The 27,406-nt window shown below is 41.6% G+C and overlaps 1 protein-coding gene across 1 annotated transcript in view; it reads right to left on the bottom strand.

The window, feature by feature from the left end:
- Positions 1–27,406, bottom strand: part of LOC124722396 (lisH domain-containing protein ARMC9-like) — a 209,806-nt gene that overhangs the window by 84,297 nt on the left and 98,103 nt on the right. The window contains exons 11-14 of the mRNA XM_047247567.1: positions 21,629–21,851; positions 20,022–20,129; positions 12,179–12,289; positions 1,931–2,051 (exon numbers count right to left, since the gene is read on the bottom strand). Of these exons, the coding sequence (XP_047103523.1) occupies positions 1,931–2,051; positions 12,179–12,289; positions 20,022–20,129; positions 21,629–21,851 (563 nt within the window). The remainder of the gene's footprint in view (positions 1–1,930; positions 2,052–12,178; positions 12,290–20,021; positions 20,130–21,628; positions 21,852–27,406) is intronic.

Below are 27,406 nucleotides of genomic sequence, written 5' to 3'. Positions count from 1 at the left end.
CAAAAGTAGATCATCTCAGGAGGAGGCAGACATGGGTTTCTTCATTTGGGTCTTGAATGAATGCATTAAGTTCTCCACCTCTGACTTAAACACTGGGTGAAATGGGGCAGTAGTCAGATGTTAGATGTTAGATACCCCTGCAAATGCAAAAATATTCAATCTCCAGTGATACAAATTGCCAACTGTTATCATAAATGAGTGCCAGTGGTGGCCCATGACAGAAAAAATGACCAACAGTGTGCAAACAGTTGCCATCAACATTTTGAAGGCCATCTTGGCAACATAGAGGAAATTTCACAATACATAAACTACCAATAACAATCTGCTTCCCAAGGAAAAGCCTGAAAAGTTGGGACTGGCAGAGAGGAATAATGACTAGGCAACACAACCTGGTTTTGTCCACAGGCTGCAAGGGCCCACACAAGATGTTCAACATCATGATTGGCCACCAGCCAGTAACGACATACCAGGCCAAATCTGTTCCCAAAAGAGCATGCTCTGCCCACCACACCTGATCAGCTGAAACCAGAAAAGTGATTATGTGGCCCTCATCTTCCACACTGTCAAATGAAAATCCACCAAATTATGGTGCAAGGCTTTGGCCAAGTGAAAGTGAGTGTCTCTTTTCAGTCAAACTCTGGATGTAGTCCCACTGGCAATCAGAATGCATCTGCACTGGCATGCTGGGCAGCGGACTAATATCAAAAGTCATAAAAATAGTTATTGTGGAAGTGTCCATTTCTGCAATTAGTTGACAGCCCTATTCTGCTGTATGGGATGAGGGCTGAATAAGGAAACCAATAGGTTGTGGTCAGCAATGAGCAGAAATTTCGCCCCATACAAGAAAACATGAAACTTTTTAACTCCAAAAATGACAGCCATTGCCTCATTTTCCACCTGTGAGTAATTACATGGCACTGTGGAAAGTGTCTTTGATTCAAATGCTCTTTGCAAATCAAGAAATACTGCAACTACCTGACTGACTGCCTTGATCCATGACTACCAGCATGTCATGTGAGATAACTGTGAGTCGCATTTCACAAGACTGATGTTTTCAAAATACATGTTGGATGACACAGAGGAGGTCATTCTGTTCAGGATTCCTCCTTATGTCTGAGCCCAAAATATGTTATAACATTCTATAACAAATGAATGTCAAGGATATTGTGTGGTAGTTTTGTGGATCACTTCTGCTACCACCGAGTGATGTGGCGCAGTCGTTAGCACAGTGGACTCGCATTTGGGAGGATGACAGTTCCAATCCGCGTCTGGCCATCCCGATTTAGGTTTTCCATGATTTCCATAAATCGCTTCAGACACATGCAGGGATGGTTCCTTTTAAAGGGCACGGCTGACTTCCAGCCCCATCCTTCCCTAATTCCATGGGACCTATGACCTCACTGGTTGGTTCCCTCCCCCAAATCAACCAACAACTCCTGCTATCCTTCTTGTAGCTGGGTGTATCCTGCACTTTTTTTCAACTACTGGGCAGGGTTTTTTGTGTCTACAGTAGATTATAGTCAATAGAGGAGCTAACACAGCTGTAAATTGGGAATAGTGTCTGTCCTGGGTCTTTATTAAATTTTAACAATTTTAGCTGTTCCTCAACATCACTGACACTATTTTAGTTTATGAGCACAAAATATTGAAAAACAGACAAAGGAAATTTGGAGTTTTATAATAAGAGTGATTACTAACAACCAGTTGCATAGAGGAAATATTAACAATACACATTCAAAAATTATCTGAAGTTGTCATTATGTTTTCCTCTTCTTTTCAGCCCTAACCTATGTACCTCCTAGGGGTATGTAATGAAAAGAATGGTATAGCTGATACAAGTGTGTTTATTGGTTATAACATATTCTAATTTAACTATTAATAAAAGAGGAATTACTGCTGAAACAACAGGACATACAACAGTTAAACCCACCATGACGAGGGAATGGTTGACGATATTGTTGATACAAAAGAGCCTCACCACATAGTTCACCATGAATGTTTGTCACTGGATCATCTGCATCAAGTTCATCTTCTAACAAGTCAAGCTCTACCTATAAGACAAGGAACAAATAAAAATGTAAGATACTTCTAATACCATAAATGTTTACAAACTCCAACAACTGATTTCTTTAAATTTACATTAAGACTATAATTTTGAGAACATTCAAAACAAAGCAGTTAATGTTGGTGTCCAGAATGAATAGTAAGACAGAACAGTCTGTTTACTTCATATAACCAAATTTACAACAAAATCGACATAAACGCTCATAAGAACACTTTAGACTTGGGCTTTCGAACACAGGCTCCTTGTTTTGTCATAGTAAAGTAGAAAATGATATTCATCAGTGGGGCTTATATGCATTTATAGGTGTGGATGAAGTGCACAAAAAGACAATAGTACTAAAGGGTTCTTGAGATTGTAGAGAATGCAAGGCTGTCAAACTATTATTATAGTTCTACAACAAAGATAATAACTCAACATTAAGAGGCATACAACTGTTAGACAGAAATATGGAAACACCATGAGAAATGCATGCTTAAATGTAAATGCAGATGCTAGCCAAACCTGCAGGTTACACTGCTAAATTTGACTACGAACGGCACCTGTGAAATGTCCTTAGTGCGTAGCAAGTGTCAGTTGTATCAGAACAGTGTTCTGTGCACTTTTGAATGCATTATGTTAGAGCTAAGTGAAGCAGAATGTGGACAAATTCCTGGAACTATTATGGTGGGTGCTTCTATACGCAAGGTAGCCCAAGTGTTTGGTGTTTTGAGAGGCACTGTATTGCAGATCTGTACCACATATGTGCAAAGTACAAAAACACCATCTGCTAAGTCACAGCATGGATGAAAGTGTGTGTTGGGTGATCATGATGGATGGTCATTGAAGAGGTTTGTGGCAAGAAATAAGAGGATAACAGCTGCATAAGTCATTGCTGAACTGGATGTCACACTCACAAACCCTGTCAGTAGCAAAAAAATAAAAATGGAGCTCCATAAGCAGGGAAGTGCATGGCATGCTGGAATTGCAAAACTGCTCATACGTGATGCAAATGCCGGTAAGAGGAAAATGTGGTGCCTAAATCATAAACCTTGGGCTATGGAGTAATGGAAGAAAGTACACTACTGGCCATTAAAATTGCTACACCACAAAGATGACGTGCTACAGACACGAAATTTAACCGACAGGAAGTAGATGCTGTGATATGCAAATGATTAGCTTTTCAGAGCATTCACACAAGGTTGGCGCCGGTGACGACACCTACAACATGCTGACATGAGGAAAGTTTCCAACCGATTTCTCATACACAAACAACAGCTGACTGGCATTGCCTACTGGAATGTTGTTGTGATGCCTCATGTAAGGAGGAGAAATGTGTACCATCACGTTTCCGACTTTGATAAAGGTTGGATTGTAGCCTATCGCGATTTCGTTTATCGTATCGCGATATTGCTGCTTGTATTGGTTGAGATCCAATGACTGTTAGCAGAATATGGAATCGGTGGGTTCAGGAGGGTAATATGGATCGCCGGGCTGGATCCCAACGGCCTCATATCACTAGCAGTCGAGATGACAGGCATCTTATCTGCATGGCTGTAATGGATCGTGCAGCCACATCTCAATCCATGAGTCAACAGATGGGGAAGTTTACAAGACAACAACCATCTGCACGAACAGTTCGACGACATTTGCAGCAGCATGGACTATCAGCTCGGAGACCATGGCTGCGGTTACCTGTGACGCTGCATCACAGACAGGAGTGCCTGCGATGGTGTACTCAATGACGAATCTGGGTGCACGAATGGCAAATTGTCATTTTTTCGGATGAATCCAAGGTTCTGTTTACAGCATCATGATGGTCGCATCCGTGTTTGGCGACATCGCGGTGAACGCACATTGGAAGCGTGTATTTGTCATTGCCATACTGGCGTATCACCAGGCGTGATGGTATGGGGTGCCATTGGTTACACGTCTCGGTCGCCTCTTGTTCACATTGACGGCACTTTGAACAGCGGACGTTACATTTCAGATGTGTTACGACCTGTGGCTCTACCCTTCATTCGATCCCTGCGAAACCCTACATTTCAGCAGGATAATGCACGACCGCATGTTTCCGGTCCTGTACAGGCCTTTCTGGACACAGAAAATGTTCAACTGCTGCCCTGGCTAGCACATTCTCCAGATCTCTCACCAAATGAAAACCTCTGGTCAGTGGTGGATGAGCAACTGGCTCATCACAATACGCCAGTCACTACTCTTGATGAACTGTGGTATCATGTTGAAGCTGAATAGGCAGCTGTACCTGTACACGCCATCCAAGCTCTGTTTGACTCAATGCCCAGGCGTATCAAGGCCGTTATTACGGCCAGAGGTGGTTGTTCTCTGTACTGATTTCTCAGGATCTATGCACCCAAATTGCTTGAAAATGTAGTCACATGTTAGTTCTAGTATAATATATTTGTTCAATGCATACCCGTTTATCATCTGCATTTCTTCTTGGTGTAGCAATTTTAATGACCAGTAGTGTAATTTGGTCAGATGAGTCTTGTATCACACTGTTTCCAACTTCTGGCCAATATTACATCAGAAGAGTGAAACATGGTGGGGTTTCAGTGATGATTTGGGCAGCCATATCATGAAATTCCATGGACCCCATTGTTACTCTGTAAGGTCACATTACTGCCAAGGATTATGAGACCATTTTGGCTGATCAAATCCATCCCATGGTACAATGTTGGTTCCCCAATGGTGATGCTGTGTTTCAAGATGACAGGGCCTCTGTTCACACAGCTCACACCATCCAGGACTGGTTTGGTGAGCATGAGGATGAAGTGTCACATCCCACCTGGCCACCACAGTCACCAGATATCAATATTATTGAGCCTTTGTGGTCTGCTTTGGAGAGAAGGATGTATGATCACTATTTACCTCCGTCACCTTTACCCGAACTTGTCATTATTTTGCAGGAGAATGTTATAAATTCCCTTAAAAAACATTCAGGACCTGTATTTTTCCATTCCGAGATGAGAGGAAGCTACTTTGAATGTTGGCGGGTTTTCTACACTGTATTATATGTGGTAATGTGTTGTGTTTGTGGTGTTCCTATTTTTTGTCTAGCCCCTGTATAAAATTCAAATTAAAATTAATAAAAGTGATAAAAATAATAAGATAGATACCTATAATGATAAGAGCAGCTTAAGTGCAACATCTACAATCACAGCTGAAGATGAGGAAACACCCTGTGACCATTGCTAGATATCATTTACAGGTGTAACATTATCAGGCCATCAGATTTTCATAGCATTGACACAGGTTCCTAATACACATCTTCAATTTTATCTCCTAATACTTCTGTATGATCCACAAGTTTACAACCTCCAGCTAATTTAAATGATTGTATGTGGTTGTACAAAATGATCAAAGAAAAGTAAATATAACAATATTCATCACCATTGTAATTTCTCCATTCAGCAAGCCACGTGCAGTTCTAGATAAACTTTCTACACAATGGCTTTGCTACCCATAGTTCTCGTTCATATGTTTTATGCAAGTTGGCATCTTTAATACTGAGTTTTTGACCATTTGTTTATCCCACCACATGGTCTTTCTGCAGGAACATTTTGTTCAACTCAATGGATCCTGTGGCAAGCCATTCTCTTCATATGACCATACCACTGAAATTATTTTACTTCAGGGATCTCCAGCAGGTGTCTTTCCAATCCTAGCTGTTGCTCAGTATTATTGTTTATTTTATCAACTTTTGTCTTTTGAAGACAATATTGCAGGAAGTTCATTTCTGTTGCCTGGAGGTGACCCTTTACTGGTACAGTAATTGTTGCTGCCTCCAGGGCAAACATCTACAGAGGTAAAAAAAAAGTTTTATACAGGCTGATTTTGGAAATTACCATTGCCGAAGTGTCTCGCATACTACGTGGTAAACTTTGGACTTTTCTCTATTCTGTTGTCAATCTCTTCGTGTACTGGAAGTTTTTTGCAGTCTGTCTCCTCATTTCCAGTTACTAGAGGCACTGTCAAGAATTTCTGCTCAACACCTTATCTGCTTGTTTGGTTTCAATGATTTTGAAACACATTGTGATTAAGTATTCATGCTATAGAGATGGTTTAGTTTGTGTGTCTATATATGTCCCACACCTTATCGTTATACCAAAATAAATTTTCCTGTCTTAATTACATTTGTTATATTAATTTTGATTATTCTTTCACAGACAAACTCAATTTCAGAGTAAGTATGTGTCTCCATATAAAAAATAACTTACTCTATTCTTTTATTAACTCATTCCATTATTCAAGATTTGAGAGACTGAAAATCCTACAAAACAGGATATTGCCTGAAAAGTGACAACTGATGGGTGTCTGATCAAGCTATGTTAGGTGTAGCTGGCAAATGAAGATAGAAATATGATTTCAAGACAAGAAAAACCTCACATGCTATACCTTCATGCTATACCAGCCAATAAAACCAAAAGCAGACAGAATATCAAGATGGGGACATAAGGGAAACAGTAAATGGTACTTCTATCCTTACTATTATCATTGAATCCATTATATGCCATCCTCTTTAATTTTTTACACCCCATTTTCTTACTTCTGCCACTTTTAACCCCCCATTCTTTCCTCTCATTCCACCTTGAGTGCAATCTACAATTTATAGCTTTCTCAAATGTTCCACTGCTTGTCTTTTCTACCTCACCTACTCATCTTTGCATAATCTCCAGTCACACCAACTTTTCCATGACTGCATTCTACCTTGTTATGTACACTTTTATCACCTTCAAATTAGCAAACAGGAGATTACCACATTTACAAAAATGGAACAATTAAGAAAAAATATAAGAGGGTTGGAACTTAAATAGTGGCAACTATTTATTCACAACCAATACAAAAGAGTTACATGTTTGCACCTGTTACTGTCCTTCAAAGTAGTCACCAGCATTGTGTAGAACCCATTGCCAGTGATGTGGAAGGTGTAGTATATCGTTAGCAGAGCCTGTTCTGTTGATGATGCGAATGGAGCAGTCTACTGCCTGTTGAATCTCTGGAACAGTTCTGAAGCAAATGTTCATCTTCGGAATCAAATCAATGTCACAAGGACCTAAGTCCAGGGAGTATGGTGCAGTCCCATCGATCAAGCAGAGCAGCCATAGCTTGTGCTGTATGTGCCCGAGCATTTCCGTGCAAAATGATGGGTGGGTTGCGCAGAAAGTGTCGCCGCTTCTTTCGCAAGGCTGGTCACACGTGATGCTCCAAATATGAACGGTAATACTGTTCATTGATGGTCTGCCGTGGAGGAATGTAATGTGTTAGGATAACACCATCACAGTCGTACACAAGAATCACCATTACTTTAGACCACTCCATTCGCATCATTAACAGAACAGGCTCTGCTAATGGTATATTATGCCTTCCACATCACTGGCACCGGGTTCTGCACAATGCTGGTGACTACTTTGAAGGACAGTAACAGGTGCAAACATGTAACTCTTTTGTATCAGTTGTGAATAAATAGTTGCCACTATTTAAGTTACAACCCTTGTATTTAAGTACTCTTTTTCTTCTTCTTTGAGTAAGTCACAATTTGCAAATTTACAACTTTTCAAATGGGGTATTTTAAAATTTGGCTGTGACAGTTTTGAGGGTCTATTTTTTCTGGTTACAAAGGTGTTTCTAGCCTCCAAGAGAATGGGGAAATAAGAAAATTATTGACCTCAAAGCTTTTAATATATTTAAAATAGATTCTGTAACAGGGGTGATATACAAAATTTCCACTGTAAAAATATATTATATTGGCTTCTTTAGAAGCAAGTTGTTCACATATTACTTACAACTGATGCAAGAAATAATGATGCAAAAAATTATAAGACCTAAGAATTCAACTGATTCGAATATCCTTCTCAAGTTCTAGTACTGTATACGTAATTAAAGTGGTCAAGTATCACAATTAATGCTTCCCATAAAAAATGACCATATCAAAAGGGCTGACTAAGATGGTAAAGAATGAGTGTGGCTTATTAAGATAGAAAAAAATGAGTGTGTGATTGAACTAGCTAGTACGAGGACCTTTGTAAGGTAATCTTAGTAAAATGCATAGAAATTTTGACTTCATCAAGTGTAAACTGCAGAATATGTGCACAGAATGAGAAGTTTTCTTGTTTCCATGACCATATTGACTATTTTTAACTATGTGCTTTAGAGTCTTTTTGGAAGAAGCTAAAAAGGGCTGTATTATATGAATTACTTGGCTGAAGGCAATACTTTTCCAGTTTTAACAAAGGTATCAAAACAGACTTTCTCATACACTGGGGTATTTGCCCTCAGACCAAATTTTGTTGTGAAATATAAGGAGGATTTCCTTAAATGCTGAATTAAGTTATTTTAGTGCACTGAAATGAATCGCATTTGGTGCTCAGGTGGTATCATGCAAGGCAGCCAACTCAGTATGAATTTTCTACTTACAGAAGGCCTTGTTATTTCTAGACATAAAATTGTGCTTCTACTTCTCTAAAGTTGCGCAGTATGTGCAAAAACCCAAGAGCTGGCTCTCAGATGTTGTACTGTAGAAACATTTTCCACTGTTGCTGTGCGAACAGAATAATGTGACATCATGGAATTTCACGACACAGTGATTTACTTACCATCCTGAAGATACAGCCAATCTGCAAACCAGCCCACACATTAAGTCAATGAGTGGCAATACTCTGGCAAAGAATTGTCCATACAGTATTGCATCAATTTGCTTTGTATGCTGTCGCCACCAGACAGAAGAACAACTTGGCACAAGAAAGCTACAAAAATAGGTGGCCTACATGCAGTGAAGGTATCAGGAAAAAGTTCAAAAACAGAGTGCATTGTACCTGTGTGTTGGGTCACACAGTGTACTCCAACCACACTCTTGGCATCCAAGGTTTGATGCTGTTAGGCAGCTGGTGGAATCCAGTGACACATTCATCTAGCCACTGCCAGTTGTGTGAAGCACAGTTGCTCTAGCCTGCAAGCCGCTCTAGCTACAGCTGTCTGGGGGTCACTCAGCACTTTGTCAGTCCACTGCCTCCCAGTAATGTGCATGAGCATCAATAAAAACCACCGCTGCTACACCCGATATGAAGATGCTGTGGGTGAACACCAGGCTGCACCCACATGGCGATGGTGCACACCTGTATCTGCTGTAGCTTGATGAATAATAAAGAGTTTTCCTGAACTCTGTTTAGCCTGCTGCTGCAGCCAACTTGACCACTGCCACAGTACCGTACTAAACCCCCCCCCCCCCCCCCCCCCACCACGAGGAATGTGATGGAGCATTGTCGTGACGGAGACACCAATTTGCTATTGACCACAAGTTCAGTCTCTTGCGCCAGACAGCATCACGTACATGATGAAGGACATCCCCATAGTACTATCTGGTGATTGTTTGACCCTGTGGTGCATACGTATGGTGTACTATGTCACGGGAGTCAAAGAAAGCAGTCATCATCACTTTGACATTGCTACACACTTTGGTCTTGGTGACGAAGAATGCTTCCATTGCAATGACTGATATTTGGTTTCCATACTCAGGACTTGTCACCAGAGATTATGGTTTTCATGAAGTCGGGGTGAGGTGACTGACTGTGGAGTCCAGCATGTCCTATGAGATTTCAACACACAGTTGCTTTTGCTCCAACCTCAGCAGCTTCGGCATGAATTTCACTGACACTCTCTTCATGGTCAAATATTCGGTCACAATGGAATTAGCCAAAAAAGTGCTGATATCAACCGATTCTGCAATTTCTCTGACAGTCACACAATGGTCACACATGACCGCAGCATTTTCTTTGGCAATGACCTGATCATTTTGGAATGCTGATGGCCATCCAGAGTGTGGCTCACTCTCTACTGAAGTGTACCCATCTTTAAACTGGTTGTACCACTCCTTAATCTGTGTTATGCCCATAGGAGTGTCACTGAAAGCCATTTGAATCTGTCAAATGGTTTACATCTGGCTGTCAGCCAGTTTCTGACAAAATCTGATGCAGTAGTGTTGCTGCAGTTGTTCCGTCATTTCCCTTGCAATGAAAAACTGACACGAGCATTACACACTACTTCATTCAACTGCTGCTTGCAGCAACAGATGTTATCGAGAGGTGGGAAAAAATTTACGCATGCACATGCACGTTCAAGGTCGGCTCATGCAAGTGCACTAGATTCAAATCCATCAGGTGTCCCCCCCCCCCCCCCCCAAAAAAAAAAAAAAAAAAAAAAAAAAGAAAAAGTAAGCTCAAATATTTTTCTAACAGACTTCATCTATCCATCTCTTCTGACATCTCATTCATTTCTGAAGGCTTGTGATGATAGACCTCTAGACTGCCTCTCTTTGTGCAGCCACTGGACCTGTAAACACCCTTCATACCATGGACAAACAGTGAAGGTTAAACAGCACTGACACCATGATTCTGCCGAATTGAAGAGAGTTGTGCCAACCAAAAACTGCCACACCACAATATGAAATGAAATTTCACATTGTACAGGATACTTCTGAGAATGACAGGGCCAGCATGCAGCCTGAACACTCCACACACGAGAAGTTTGGCATTCTGTGGCCGGCCCTGTTCTAAAGAGTTCTGAAGATTTTGGTATGAGCACTATGATAGTTTTGGGGATTACATTCATTCTATGTTGAACACAGTCCTAGACACTGACTTGCTCCTGACATATAGTCAGCTTCAGGATCCAATTTGGTGGCCTGGTTTTGGGTATTGGCCCCTTCATAAAGGTTCAACCTGACTGGGAAGAAGTCACTGTTGTACACAATCTGCTAGGACTAGAGAGCAGAAGGTGAAGCCAATGACAGAATGACCATGATACTATTCTGAAATTGATTATTTTGCCTGCATTCCAAAAGCCTATGTCTTTTGAGTGCAAATGCTCTATACCACTCAGCTTCTGAGTTTGAGCTGGTGCTGCCCCAAAACCCATACCACAGTGATTGCACTTGAATCTCCTAACAGGAGAAATGGTTGCGAGAGCCGATTGAGAAGCTCTCTGAAAGCTTGTCTGTTGAGGGCTTTATCAGGCAATAAGTGTAGTCAGCATACTTAAATGCAAGTTGACCCATTTGTGGTAGCACCAGCGGCTTGCTTCATCCTCCAGTAGAGTTGCCATGTCTTTGAAGACTATAGTTAATTATGTAGGTGCATCAGACAGTTAAAAAAGGGTCTCTTGGAAACTAGTTGCTCTTTGGGAGCTCCAATTCTTCCATATGAGTTGTGAAACTGTTTACATTTCTTTGTGTGATGGACGCCATTTAAAGCTGAGATTTTTTCCTCAGGGAAAAAAGTGCTCACAATGGAAGGTTAGTAACGTTGAGTTGTTCACTCTTTATGACTTATTTCATCCATTACATGATCAACATTAGATGCATTGTAATGGAGGGTGAAGTGTTGTTTCTTTCTTTCACTAACATTTGTTGTGTCTTCTTTCTCTGTGTTTCAAGGAAATGATACACTTAACGTCACTGAGGACATAGTTATTGTAGATTGTGTGTTCTAATGGAGTGTTCTAATAGACATTCACCATTGCTGGATCATCTTATGTATGGCAGCAGATTCATTGGTTGGATTCCTTTTGGAGATATATCTGCAATTGCAATCAGTGTCTTTAATCATGGGTCTTTGTTGTGACAGTCACCTTGACCATAAGAATTTTCAGAGTTGAAGCAAAGCATATCAAAAGCACAAGGGGATGATTATGGGCAGTTGATACACTTACCATGGGACATATATGCAATACTAAGATCATGAGCAGCCATGCCACAATTCCCAAAAGTTATTGGTCATTACATCCCAAAGTTATGAGATCAAACTTTTGAAACTTGAGTTTGAAATATATGGCCAAATCTCAAAGTGCAGAAACCTTGCTTTAACTTTTTCAGTCATCACAGGCATAATCACAGTCAAGATAAAAGCAATGGTCTTTCCTAGTTTGCCATTTATTCTCCTCATTATGTTTTGCACTTATCTGTAACTCTGTCCTTCTACCAGCCCTTTTTGAGTTTAGAAAACACATAATTCTCTTGATAGATAAATAAAAATAAGTACAGTCTTGAAATACACAACATTAATTGACTTCTGTGAATTAATAGCCATATGTTGTTTCATATAAAAAGCATAAGAAATGCATTACTGTGTCATCATCGGTGATCTCCTCTTCACTAGATGTATATTGGTCAGGCAGGAGGGCCTTGTGACGTTTGAGAAGGCATTCCAACTGATGTTGCACTTCTCCTGTGCTTTGCTACAAATAAATGAATAAATAAATTGAAGTGCTAAAATTTTATTTGCTAAAGGAACAGAGTAATGTTTGTGGTTTCAAAACAAAAAATGATCAACAGCACAATTTTATATGTTTATTTTTAAATAAGAACCAGAGAAAATGTTCCCTACTTCAAAAGGACTATGACTAAGCACTTGGAACTGGTTGTGCCAGATGGCTAAAATTTCTTACAAATGTGCAACAAAACACTATATTCTTGTTGTTGTTGTTGTTGTTGTTGTATTTATTGGTCCTGTTGTCTACAAAGCAGCTTATGCATAAGACATTGGATAAGTCAAGTTATAAATATACAGCTGAAAGTCATTTCTAGGCATACGTATTTAAGGTTGCCAAAAAACACTTTGTACATAAGTATTTATATAACACACTACACAAATTTAAATATTCTTCAATGGTGTAAAATCAGTGATGCTGTAAATATGACTTTAGAGATTTCCCAAAGGTACTGATCTCAGTAATAGCTTTTATGCTTTCAGGTAGTTTGTTATAAAGCTTAACTCCCATGTGAAAAGTACCTTCTTGGCACAGAGCTGTGCTGATTTGAGTTATATGTTTGTTATAACTTCAAGTTGAACAAATATATTTCAAGGAAGACGCAATACATGAAAATCACAGATCAAGTAAACAGAGTAAGACGTGTGTACACATTAACAGTCAAATCATAACTGAGTCCAAGTCTAGCGGCTGCTGGCTGGCTGGCCGCGTAGGTGGTGCTGCTGCTGCATGGCTGGCAGAGAGCGCCGCATGTAGAGGACGCGTGCAACTGCGCAGCGGCACTTTGAAAGATCGGCGAGTTACAACACTTTTCCCCCCTTTGAAGTTTTTGCACAGGTCTTGATGGAGGAGGCCTGTAGATTGCTAACGTCCATAGGTGTTGTTTGACTGGCTGTAAAGTCTCGAGGAGGAGGCCTCCCGTACCGACGGAAGTGTCCCCGATGATAACGGGTCGAGATGACAGGAGACGTGGGGGTCATATCTGCTGGGGCTCTGTGCACCAATCTGCCCATTGCGGCAAGTCCAGTTGTTATAACAGGAGACATGGGCGATGTGTCTGCGTCCATAGGAGAAGGAGGCGAGTAGAGTTGCTCCGACAGACGATGGTCATCTGGTTCCTGAATGGGCACATCTCCTGGTGGCGTCAGTTCTTGTGCTGGCACCGATATGACGGTGAGAGGACTGCGTTGTGAGTAATGAGAGATTCCAGTATCGCGAGCATCAGGTAGAGCTCAAGGTGGTGTAGCAGCATCCGGAAGAGGCGTTGCCAGCACACGAGGCCGAAGCTGGTCCGAATGATGCACTGCAACACCCGTGTCCGTCTGGATTTCATACAGGCATTGGCCACGGTGTCATAAGATGCGGCCAGGACTCCATTTTGGCCACCTGCCATATCCCCGTACCCATACAAGGTCGTCGGCAGTCAACTGGCCAAACGAAGGCACCCACAGCCGTGAGATGGAGGGCCGTGGAAGATGAAGTAGCATGCGGGGCTGTTGGCCATGTAAGAGCTCAGCCAGTCTGTGGTCACCCATGGAGGTGAAACGGTAAGAAGCCAGAAATTGGAGAAGCGCATCATCAGCAGCAGAAGAAGTCAGGAGTTTCCTCATCTGAGCTTTAAATGTGCGGACCAGTCATTCAGCCTCACCGTTTGACTGTGGATGGAATGGAGGGGCCGTGACATGCATGACGCCGTGACAGGCACAAAAATCCGCAAAATCGGAAGAGGAAAATTGGAGACCATTATCAGTAACAAGAGTAGAGGGAAGGCCTTCCAAAGAGAAAATGCGAGCTAGAGCATTGGTGGTTGCCGTGGAGGTAGGCGATGTGAAACGGACAATGAAAGGAAAGTTAGAGTAGGCATCAATAACAAGAAGTCAATAAGTGCCTAAAAAAGATCCTGTGAAGTCAGCATGAATACACTCCCAGAGCTTCTCAGGTGAAGGCCACGGTGACAAAGATGACTTCGGGGCGACAGCCTGTGACGCACAAGGGCCGCAGGCAGCGACCATGTGTGCGATTTCAGAGTCGATGCCGGGCCAGTACACATGACAGCGAGCCAGAGATTTTCTGCGAGAGACACCCCAGTGCCCTTGGTGAAGGAGGCACAAGACCGAAACACGCAAAGATGCAGGTACCACAACACGCGGCGAAGCATTTTCGGTGGAAAGGAGGATAACACCATCCCTAGCGGTGAGTCGGTAATGCAAAGTGTAGTAGTTCCGCAATGGATCAGAAGTCTTAGTGGACGGACGATCTGGCCAACCCTTCTGAATACAGCGTAAAACCCGGGAGAGGGTAGAGTCAGAGCCTGTAGCAGCCGCCAGCCGGTCCCTGGTGATGGGGAACCTGTCCACAACCCGCTGCTCGGCAACATCCAGGTGGAAACACAAAAGTTCATCCCTATCGAATGCCAGATCAGGACCCATGGGAAGGCGAGACAGTGGATCAGCATTCACATGTTGAGCCGTCAGCCGGAAATGAATCTCATAACTGAAACGAGATAAGTAAAGAGCCCAACGCTGGAGGCAGTGTGCAGCCTTGTCAGGAAGTCACGTTGATGGATGAAACAAGGAAACAAGTGGTTTGCGATCTGTAACAAGATGAAATTTGGATCCAAAGAGAGAAACGCCAAACTTATGAAGAGCATAAATAAGGGCCAAAGCTTCTTTTTCAGTTTGAGAATACTTTTGTTGGGCATCCGTGAGGGTTTTGGAGGCATAAGCAATGGGTTGTTCCGAACCATCAGAAAAATGGTGCGCAACGACTGCACTGACCCCATATTGAGAGGCATCCGTGACTAGAACAAGATTTTGGCCAGGTCAATAAGTAACCAGGCACGGGGCCTGTTTCAGCATAGTCTTCAATTTCAGGAAAGCCGCATCGCATGACGCGGACCAGTGAAAAGGCACGTTTTTATGCAACAGGTGATGCAATGGCTGAGCCACCGAAGCAGCAGATGATAAAAACTTGTGATAGTATGCTATTTTCCCCAAGAAGGCCTGCAGTTCCTTAACAGATGTAGGGCAAGGAAAGGCATCGACTGCAGCGACAGTTTGCTGAAGTGGACGAATACCATCCCGAGAGAGTTGAAACCCCAAGTATGTGATAGATGCCTGAAAAAATTTTGATTTCTGAAGATTACACTTAAGACCGGCAGTCTGTAAGACATGAAAAAGTGTGCAGAGATTTTGAAGATGTTTGTCAGTGGTGGAGCCAGTGACAACAATGTTGTCCTGGTAATTTGTTCACCCAGGGACAGTGAGCAATAATTGTTCCAAGAATCGCTGAAAGAGAGCAGGGGCGCTGGCAACCCTGAATGGCAATCGTTGGTATTGATAGAGGCCAAAAGGCATGTTAAGGACCAGAAACTGCCGGGAAGCAGCGTCGAGAGGAAGTTGATGATAAGCTTCTGACAGGTCAAGTTTAGAAAAATACTGGCCTCCAGCAAATTTAGTGAACAATTCTTCAGGTTGGGGCATAGGGTAAGTGTCGATATGGCATTCAGCATTTACAATGGCTTTGAAATTGCCACAGAGACGAATATCACCATTTGGCTTAGCAACGACGATGACAGGAGAGGACCACTCACTGGAAGTGACAGGAAGCAAGACCCCTGAAGCAGTGAGATGATCCAGCTCCCATTTGACCTGATCACAAAGGGCCACAGGAATGGGCCGAGCCCGAAAAAACTTAGGCCGAGCAGTGGGTTTGAGTGTGATATGAGCTTCAAAGTCATTTGCACAGCCTAACCCAGGAGAAAAAAGGGACAAAAATGTCATCGACAAGGAATCCAATTGGGCATAAGGAATAGCATCAGAGACGATATTGACAGAGTCATCTATGGAGAACCCAAAAACACGAAAGGGATCGAAACCAAAAAGATTTTCCGCATTACTATGGTCGACCACAAATATGGGAACAGTGCGAACGACGGATTTCTGAGATACCTCAGCATCAAATTGTCCCAAGAGAGAAATCTTCTGTTTATTGTACATCTGTAATTGCCTAGTGACAGGTGATAGGTTTGGAGAACCCAACTGAAGATACGTCTGAGAACTGATGATAGTGGCAGCAGAACCAGTATCCACCTGCATGCGAACATCTCAACCAAGTATTTGGACCCTGAGGAATAACTTCCCTGAAAGGGAAGAAGTACAATTGACAGACAACACAGAATCAGAATCAGCGTCATGTTCATGAACATCATGTATGCGGTCTGATTTGCAAACGGATGACACATGACCCTTTTTTTTGCATTTGTGACACACGGCGCAACATTGTGGACAATCTTCTTGTGAATGTTTCGTAAAACACCGCGAACATGAAGGAAGTTTCCGTGGGCTTTGCTGCAGTATCTTAGAGGTTTGTTTACGGTTAGGCCGAGGCTGTGCTTGGGAGCGTACTGCGGCCACGTCGGGCGGCGGGGACATGCCACACGCTTCGTCAACATCGCACAGAGGTTGTATTTCCCTGCCGTCGCCCCATGCCTCTATTTGAGCTCCAGCGGTGCAAGAAATTTCAAAAGACTGAGCGATGGATAGGACTTCATCTAGAGTCAGATTTACCAACTGAAGGGCACATTGCCTAACTTCTTTGTCGGGCGCCGATTGGATAATAGCATCCCATACCATGGAATCGGCGTAGGATTCTTTGTCAACTTTAGTAACAAATTGACACTTTCTACTGAAACCGTGAAGTTCAGCAGCCCAAGCGCGATATGATTGATTTGGTTGTTTTTGACAATGATAAAAGGCAACACGAGAGGCTACCACATGCGTTTGCTTTTGAAAATAGACGGACAGAAGTGAGCATATTTCAGCAAAGGACAAAGACGCAGGATCTTTCAAAGGATCCAATTGTGACAACAACCGATACATTTGAGGTGGAATCCATGAAAGGAACAGAGACTTACATGTTTGTTTGCCCGTGACATGAAATGTCAAGAAGTGCTGTCGTAGACATTTTTCGTAATCAGAACAGTCTTTCGCCATCTCGTCGTACGGAGGAAAAGGAGGTAAAGACAACAACAAGAGATGCCCCGCATTTGATGGAGCGACGACATCATGAATCGCATTTGTGAGAAGCGTTTGCTGTTCTATGAGACCTTGCAATAGTTGCTCTAAAGTAGCCACGGAAACATGTGGGTCAACAATGGAAAAGAAAAATCCCATCCTCGTCGCCAACTGTTATAACTTCAAGTTGAACAAATATATTTCAAGGAAGATGCAACATGAAAGTCACAGATCAAGTAAACAGAGTAAGACGTGTGTACACTTAAACAGTCAAATCATGACTGAGTCCAAGTCTAGTGGCCGCTGGCTGGCTGGCCGCTTAGGTGGCACTGCTGCTGCATGGCTGGCAGACAGCGCCGCATGTAGAGGAGGCACATAACTGCGCGGCGGCACTTTGAAAGATCGGTGAGCCACAACAAAGTTACTGTTTTGTCTGGTAAAGTGATCATGTAAATCAAAGTTTTTTTTGCAGTCTGCAGTCTTTACCTATTATATTTATTTTAAAGAATAAAAGGGTTTCCATTATGTATACACATGGTAATGGAGGAATACCAGATTTCTTAAACAGAGGTTGACAAGAGTCTCTAGGCTTGCAGCCAAACAAGATTGTAATGGCCCTTTTTTGTATTTTAAAAGTGCTATTAGCTGTTTTTGAGTTTCCCCAGAAGGTGACCCCACATCTAAGATGAGAATGAAAGTAGACATGATATGCATTCATTACTGTTTTCTCACTACAGCATGATTTTAATGAGCAAAGAAGGTAACATGTTTTGCTCAGTTCTGCATTGAGATACTCGACAAGCTTATTACATACAGACTAGAATTTCATGTGTTAATATAAAACAAAAGGAGAGGGATCAATTACTCTGATTAATTATTTACAAACTTCTCTTCAATCAGATTACAAAGATTGCATGCATCTCTTGTAACTTGAATGTATTGACAATAAATCATAACTCAATCAAATGAAAATGCTCTCAGGCACAAATTAATTATAATGTCTTCATCATCATAGATATTGTGATCAAGACATTAAAATAAATATTGTGATCAAGATATTAAAAGTCATGACTGATTATCTAAACTAATCACTGATCACTTTTAAGATTTTAGCTATAAAATTATTGGGAATATTATATTTCAAACTAGTTGGTCCCAGATTAATTCAAACAATAATCAGAACAATGCTTGCGTATGAGAGGATCTATAGAAAATAGATCTAGAGTATCTCATGTAATATAATCTGCCAGAATTGTGCAACACAGCAATTTAGCAGATCATCATCTTGGTAAAAAAAAATTACATTATGTTTTGATAAATATTGTGCAGTTTTTAATCAGTATTATACACACATCCAAAAAAGTTTTGCATCACCCCAGTTCCCAGAACTCCTAAAGATAGACTTTGACCGTGAATATTGTATCACAGACACAGTCCCTTTGACTGTTCAGAGATGTCACTAAACCCACCCAAAGATGTAAACAACCATGCATGAGCAGCACCTATTAGACAGAAGGGGTCCGACAGCCGATCAGTTCCAGTCATTCCACCAGGAAGGAGGTACACAGCTCGTGTTGTCTGTAGTTCAAACATACCTAGATGGTCAGTACCACAGTTCCATCCTCTAACTGATAATGCAACCATATCAGCAGCATATTGGTGAGGCATTCTTCTTCATGGATGACAATTCACACTCCCATTGTGCACATCTTGCGAATGATTTCCTTCAGGATAATGACATCGTTCAACTAGAGTGGCCAGCATGTTCTCCAGACATAAAACCTATCGAACATGCCTGGGATAAATTGAAAAGGGCTGTTTATGGGCGATGTGACCCCCCCCCCCCCCCCCCCCAGCCTCTCTGAGGGATCTATGCTGAAGCGCCGTTGAGGAGTGGGACAATCTGGACCAACATTGCCTTGATGAACTTGTGGATAGTATGCTACCACGAATCAGGCATTCATCAATGCAACAGGACATGCTACTGGGTATTAGAGGTACCAGTGTGTACAGCAATCTGGACCTTCACCTCTGAAGGTCTCGCTGTATGGTGGTACAATGTGAAATGTGTGCTTCTCATGAGCAATAAAAAGGGCGGAAATGATGTTTATGTTGATCTCTATTCCAATTTTCTGTGCAGGTTCTGGAACTCTCAGAACAAAGGTGATACAAAACTTTTTTTGGTGTGTGTACTAGACAACCAACAGCCTTGCTGCAGTGGTAACACCGGTTCCTGTCAGATCACCAGCGTTAAGTACTGTCGGGCTGGGCTAGCACTTGGATGGGTGACCATCCAGTCTGCTGAGTGCTGTTGGCAAGCGGGGTGCACTCAGCCCTTACGAGGCAAACTGAGGAGCTACTTGAATGAGAAGTAAAGGCTAGGGTCTCATAAACTAACATATGGTGGGGAGAGCGGTGTGCTGACCACATGCCCCACAATATCCGCATCCAGTTACACCTGTGGGCTGAGGATGACATGGCAGCTGGTCGGTATCATTGGGCCTTCCAAGGCCTGTTCAGACAGAGTTAGTTAGTTATCATACTAGACAGCCACAAACTAACCTCTGACAAAAATCAAAGCAACACATTTGTGTTTTTATTTGTTTGGGGCATAATTTTACTTTTTTTCCTAAGGTTAAATTTGTATTTCAAATGAAAGTTTGGAAATAACAGTGCAACAGTACCTTCTGTAAATGCTCCAAAATGTCACAAAGTCCACTTCTCTTGGCTTCTTGGTTAATCTGGTGGTTTGCCAGTAAACTGTATAGTGTCCCAGTCACGTAGGGTGTAGGCTATCAGTTAAAGGATGTCATTACAACATGTGCAACATATTGTATCACAGCATATTAATATCCTATAAAGAGTTAATCATGTAACTCTTCTGCAGCACACTAACAGAAAGAAGTGAGGTTCATACAAGTAACTACAGAAAGAGATGACCAACAACAATAAATCTAAGAAATAAGCACGTTTTGCAGTAAAAAAGGTTTCAATTTTCATATTAACTGGGCAGCAAAATAGGTGAAAAACTAAGTGTCAAATAACGTGATTAATTTTATTTTGCATATCCATTAAAAGATATGGAAAACACTACATACTTCAAAATAGGGATGCTCTATTCTAAATAAGCAACAGACTAAAATTTTGTTCAGAGTTAGCTGAGTAATTCTAATTAAAAGTTATTAAAAGTTGCCACATATTTTAATTTTAAAAATATTGGAAAAAAACTAACCACAGTCACAAAAACAATTACATGGAAACCAAAAATTTCAAAACAATGCCTATTTTATGGCAGTTGTTTTCCTTAACTTAGCAAACCAAAGTATTGTTTCTGCAGAATTACAATTGTCATGTCATTTTAATATGATTAGTGGGGGCTGAAACAAAAGTTCAAGGCAATTTATTTGACTGTGGTTATGAATCATGAAAGTGTTACCACCAAAAAAAAAAAAAGAACTACCGAAGCATTTCAATGTAATGCACAGATATTTGAAGCCATTGCCTTGAACTGTGTCACTGTTGTTGCTCATGTTAAGGTTATAGGTTGTCAATGACATACACAAATGCAAGTCATGAAACCACTGACAGGTACTCAAAATGCATTCTCTGTGTCCATGCAGAACAATGCTGTGTTGACTGTGACAATTTGAAACTGGGCACTAGAGTGAAACAGACCTAGGTCCTGGTTCAAACCATGGTCTGGCAAAAAATTAAGTTGTCACATTCATTCAGCACTAACTGATACAGCAGTCAGCACTAACTGATACAGTATTTTATAAATGCACTGGGTAGTTCAACAGTGCGACAAAATCCATTCATTTAAACTATTGCTTCTTAAGTTGTATCAAATATCTCACACGCTTACATTATATTTCTCTTTCAATATTTTGCAGACTACTGTTGTATTATTATCTAGTGATATTCACAATAAAATATCAAACTTTTATTATTATTCACCATTTTAGTTTGTGTGGGCATGTCATGACTACCAACAACCTAATTGTATTTGCAACAACATTTATTATGCCCAATGTGTTTCACAGGTAGAAAACATTCTCGAAGAATACATTCCAGTTTTTAGTGGCACTACTAAAGCATACATGCCATAAAAACAAGTATGTGAATGGAGAATTAGCTCAGATACACACTGGACACTGAAAAAGTAATAACAATATGATGATTGGATATCATTTTACTATTATTAAATACTTTAATCATAAATGGAGTTGTTCAGTGTGGTCAACAGCACATGATCTGTTATAAATACATAATGATTCTTACATTACTATACCTTAAGCAAGCTATTGCCAAGATAGGATGCAAGTATTTCAACCAATGGCCTCGCAAATGGCACACAACGCTCTCTGGCTTGTCGGTGAAGGCACAGATTCATGAACAGCGCCATGGTATACTCAAGAGCATAGGATCGCATTTGTGTATGCTGAGTTGCTTCCAGTCTTTGCACCAGCCACTCCACTAGACCCCCATCAGTCATGAATATTCTTTGTTCTCGTCTAGAAATACAGAACATCAAATGCTTTCATTAAATCTCCTATTTCTGTGTACTCACTACTCCACTATCAATACTCCAATTTTAAAAAATTAAAATAATAAAGAAAAAAAACGAAATCTGCTACCAAACTAAACTGTGAAAGCTCTTGTATGAGGAGAAAGAAAATACTATAAAGTGAAGGACAACAAACATATAACTTTAGAAAATGATATGAGGCAAGCAGGTACTGCTAACAAAATTTTAGTATAGTGAGTTCTAGTGCTTCCTCTATCAAACTGATTGCATGATTATATTAATTGAATGGATATCATAATAACTGCAGTATCTGTGTCTATGAGTGGTCAAGGTGTACACAGGAATAACAGCAGTCGAGTAGACTGTAAATAATAACTTGTTTATTCTGGATGTAATTACAAGATGAGATAACACTACAGATTATGGAATAGCTCTGATGTAAGTTACAGGAAGAGAGAACATTATCAAATAACTCTATGAAAGGTGCATGTTGAGGAGTAGTGAGGAGTGGCAAGAAGCCTAGGTCTGCATGTCGGGTCCGCATGGATGTAAACGTTTGTCCAGGATAGGTGGCATTGGTGCATGTTAGGAGTGTGTACAGACTGAGGGACCGTGGAGCAGTCTGAGTAATCACACAGCGTGTATTCCCAATACTAACTGACTTCTCGGAGGCCGTGTACTGGCCTAAGTATTGCTGAGGCGGAGATACACTATTTCCAGGCACGTGAGTTGTGAAGGGAGATAATCCCGCACTGGCTGTGCCTCCTGTCATCAATTGCAACATCACCAGATGGTGAAAGTAGTACCTGCAGTGGTCGCGTCCTGAGATCTTGGTGATAACTAGCCATGTTGAATTTTTTGCTGTTCCACTGGCTTGTTACCTGGAACTGTTCCTGCAGATGTCTATGCAGGAGCTGATGATGCCTCAGGCTAGGCCACCCACACACATGGGTGTGCTGTGGTTACTGTCCAGTCAGGATGTAGGTGCAGTGCAGACACTGCATCTCTCCTTATTTGCCAAGATAATGAGAAGATGGGGGTAAGGGCCAGGAGGGGTGGAGGGGAAGGGGGAGGAGGATGGGTGGAGAGAAGGGTGGTGGTCATCAGAAACCACGCCACCCACAAAAAGGTGACCTGCCATGGCTCCAATGCGCTAATGTGACAGAAAGCAGCAACGGGCAGACTGATCATCTATCTGTTATAGGGATGGGAACAGTGCAAAGAAAATAAGTAACTTGGTACCAATGATGAAATAGAACAGAGCAATGTGGAAACAGCATTGCAAAACATGGAGAGCAATGACAGAAATTGGACATTGCCAAGAAGAGCTTGAACCTTGTCGCTAAACCACTGTCTGAAGCAGTGCCACCCTAGGGAAAGGCCTGTCATGGCTGAAACATGCAATTTGTGAAAGCGGCAGAAAGCAGCATCAGGTGGAGCTGAAGGGGACAGCCCAATGGCAAATGGGAAGAGAATGCTTTAGAGGCATAACTATCCTCACTGCAAATACAGTATCTGTGTGTGCGAGTGGTCAAAGTGCACACAGAATTAACAGCAGTCAGATAGACTGAAAATAATAATTTGTTTAGTCTAGATATAATTACAAGAAGAAATAACACTACAGGTTATGGCGCAGCTCTGATGTAAGTTACAGGAAGAGAAACACTACTAATTCTGTGGAAAGTATGTGATGATACCCTAACACAGTGAGGAGTAGAAAGAAGCACCAGTCTGCAAGTCAGTTCCACACAGATGTAAAGGTCTGTCCAGAATTGGCAGCATTGGTGCTGGTCAGCAGTGTACACCAATTGAGGGGCCGCAGAGTGGTCGGCATAACTACCTGGTAAGCACTCCTAACAATGACTCACTTCTCAGAGGCCTAGCATTGGTGGCTGTGGTATATGCTGGGCTGCACCCCTACATATTCAGCCACCACACTTGTGGATGTGCTTTGCAGGCCAGGTATGGCCCCTACATCACCTCAGAGGATGTTTGTCAATAGAAGAGTTACTGAGTTGTTTACTGTCAAGCCTCCTGCAGCTGCCACAGTGTTTGAGGGTGCAAGCCACACTACTATGGAGTGTGCAGGTCACAGTACACAGTGCTGCAGTCGCAGGCATGCAGTCACATGTTCAAGTGACACCATGCAGGTAATCTTCTGCAGATGCCTACTCAGGTCATCACTCCACCCATTGAGAGCCTGTTATGCTCTGGACTCTGACTGACCAACAGCCACAATGAGTCTCCAATGCCTGCCACTGCCACTGCTGCTGCCTTCAAAGGTGCCGTCTTGCCCTCACTGTGAGACCCGTATAATGGTGCGTTTCTGTCAGCTGCTCTCAATGGTGCTGCTTCACAGTACCTGAATGTGACTGTCCATTAGTTGATCACCTCATGGGACTGGGTTGTTACAGCATCTTGCTGGTCATCAGTGGACTGCCTACGAGCTCTCTGCCTTGTGACACTGAGTTGTTACTTATCCTCCCTGGTTCTCACCACATCAGTGTTCATGGACTTTATTGAAATGTGCACCTGTTGCCACTGTTGAGTATCGACATTTCTGTTATCAAATTGTGTGGACATTCATTCTCAGAAGTTGTACATAATTTAACATGTTAATAAATAGTTGTTATTGCAAAGTGTCTATCTCAATACTGTCAGTCGCACCACTCGGCTAAAGGATATTAAAATGGTAATGGATTCATATGATTTTGCAGTAATTGTCTCACATCTGCCATAATAAAATGACACTAAGTATGTTCTTCATGGTTTTTTTTTGGTTTTTTTTTTTTACAGGTTCTTGATGTGTGTTAGTTCATTTAACTGGACCAGGGTATCTTTTTTTGTTGATTGTTCATGAGGTTTCAACCAAATGGATTTTGCTTTGTACTAGTTTGTTTTGTTGGGGTAGCATGTTCATGCTTGTTGTGTTGTCAATTTGGTTGCCTCAAATTTAGTAGTTCATCATTTGAAGTTCAATTTACCAAAAGTTTGTGAAATTGGTATGAGTGTTGTCCATTAATTAAGGTCTCCAATGCTTTTTCACATAGTAAACATAATTTTTTTGGCAAATCAATTGTTGTTGTTGTAGTTGTGGTCTTCAGTCCTGAGACTGATTTGATGCAGCTCTCCATGCTACTCTATCCTGTGCAAGCTTCTTCATCTCCCAGTACCTACTGCAACCTACATCCTTCTGAATCTGCTTAGTGTACTCATCCCTTGGTCTCCCTCTACGATTTTTACCCTCCACGCTGCCCTCCAATGCTAAATTTGTGATCCCTTGATGCCTCAAAACATGTCCTACCAACCGATCCCTTCTTCTAGTCAAGTTGTGCCACAAACTTCTCTTCTCCCCAATCCTATTCAATACCTCCTCATTAGTTATGTGATCTACCCATCTAATCTTCAGCATTCTTCTGTAGCACCACATTTCAAAAGCTTCTATTCTCTTCTTGTCCAAACTAGTTATCGTCCATGTTTCACTTCCATACATGGCTACACTCCATACAAATACTTTCAGAAACGACTTCCTGACACTTAAATCTATACTCGATGTTAACAAATTTCTCTTCTTGAGAAACGCTTTCCTTGCCATTGCCAGTCTACATTTTATATCCTCTCTACTTCGACCATCATCAGTTATTTTACTCCCTAAATAGCAAAACTCCTTTACTACTTTAAGTGTCTCATTTCCTAATCTAATTCCCTCAGCATCACCTGACTTAATTCGACTACATTCCATTATCCTCGTTTTGCTTTTGTTGATGTTCATCTTATATCCTCCTTTCAAGACACTATCCATTCCGTTCAACTGCTCTTCCAAGTCCTTTGCTGTCTCTGACAGAATTACAATGTCATCGGCGAACCTCAAAGTTTTTATTTCTTCTCCATGAATTTTAATACCTACTCCAAATTTTTCTTTTGTTTCCTTTACTGCTTGCTCAATATACAGATTGAATAACATCGGGGAGAGGCTACAACCCTGTCTCACTCCTTTCCCAACCACTGCTTCCCTTTCATGCCCCTCGACTCTTATAACTGCCATCTGCTTTCTGTACAAATTGTAAATAGACTTTCGCTCCCTGTATTTTACCCCTGCCACCTTCAGAATTTGAAAGAGAGTATTCCAGTTAACATTGTCAAAAGCTTTCTCTAAGTCTGCAAATGCTAGAAACGTAGGTTTGCCTTTTCTTAATCTTTCTTCTAAGATAAGTCGTAAGGTTAGTATTGCCTCACGTGTTCCAACATTTCTACAGAATCCAAACTGATCTTCCCTGAGGTCCGCTTCTACCAGTTTTTCCATTCATCTGTAAAGAATTCGCGTTAGTATTTTGCAGCTGTGACTTATTAACCTGATAGTTTGGTAATTTTCACATCTGTCAACACCTGCTTTCTTTGGGATTGGAATTACTATATTCTTCTTGAAGTCTGAGGGTATTTCGCCTGTCTCATACATCTTGCTCACCAGATGGTAGAGTTTTGTCAGGACTGGCTCTCCCAAGGCTGTCAGTAGTTCTAATGGAATGTTGTCTACTCCCGGGGCCTTGTTTCGACTCAGGTCTTTCAGTGCTCTGTCAAACTCTTCACGCAGTATCTTATCTCCCATTTCGTCTTCATCTACATCCTCTTCCATTTCCATAATATTGTCCTCAAGTACATCGCCCTTGTATAAACCCTCTATATACTCCTTCCACATTTCTGCTTTCCCTTCTTTGCTTAGAACTGGGTTGCCATCTGAACTCTTGATACAATTACAGATTCTGAAACTTGGACTTTTAGAAAACGTAGTCCCCATCATGATTGATGCATATTTGGAAACAATGTGGAAGCTTTTACATACTCGTGTTGTATCACTCTCCTGCCAGCTCGTAACTCATGCAGGAAGGAATGGACAACTGCCTTCAGCTCTTTGTCACTTAAGAATTTGATTCTATGTTGTTTCAAGTTGGGGAACAAATAGTAGTCACTGGGAGCCAAGTCAGGGCTGTGTGGAGGACGGTGACTGATTTCTCACCTGAATTTCACGATGAGCTCTGTTGTGGTGCTGGCGACGTGGGGGTGGCTGTTGTCGTGATGCAAACAAACTACCTTTGTCAGCCGACCCCTCATTTTGTTCTGTATAGCCCGGTGTAACTTTGTTATTTTCTTGCAGTACCTTGTCTCATTGATTGTTGTACCTCTTTCCAGGTAGTCAACCAGCAAAATGCCTTTCCTATACCAGAATACTGAAGCCATTACCTTCCCTGTTGATGGCGTTTGCTTGAACTTCTTGACATTTGTAGAACCAAGATGCCACCATTGTTACGATTGTTCCTTAGTCTCTGGTACAAAGTAGTGGACCCAAGTCTCATCCCCAATTACAACTGAATCCAGAAATCCCTCACACTCTTCCCAGTAGCAGCACAGAAACTTCCAGGTACTTTTGATGTGTTTTTTTTTTTTTTGTGTTCATCAGTGAGCATTATGGCACATATCTTGTGATACACTTCAAAAGATCCATCAAAATCTTGTCCATGGTAGTCTTAGAGATGTCCCCTATCA

This window comes from Schistocerca piceifrons, chromosome X (assembly GCF_021461385.2).
Source record: "Schistocerca piceifrons isolate TAMUIC-IGC-003096 chromosome X, iqSchPice1.1, whole genome shotgun sequence".
In the NCBI taxonomy this organism is placed as follows: Eukaryota; Metazoa; Arthropoda; class Insecta; order Orthoptera; family Acrididae; genus Schistocerca; species Schistocerca piceifrons.
Note: the sequence above shows the minus strand (reverse complement) of the source record. Positions and strands in the feature narration are given on the sequence as shown.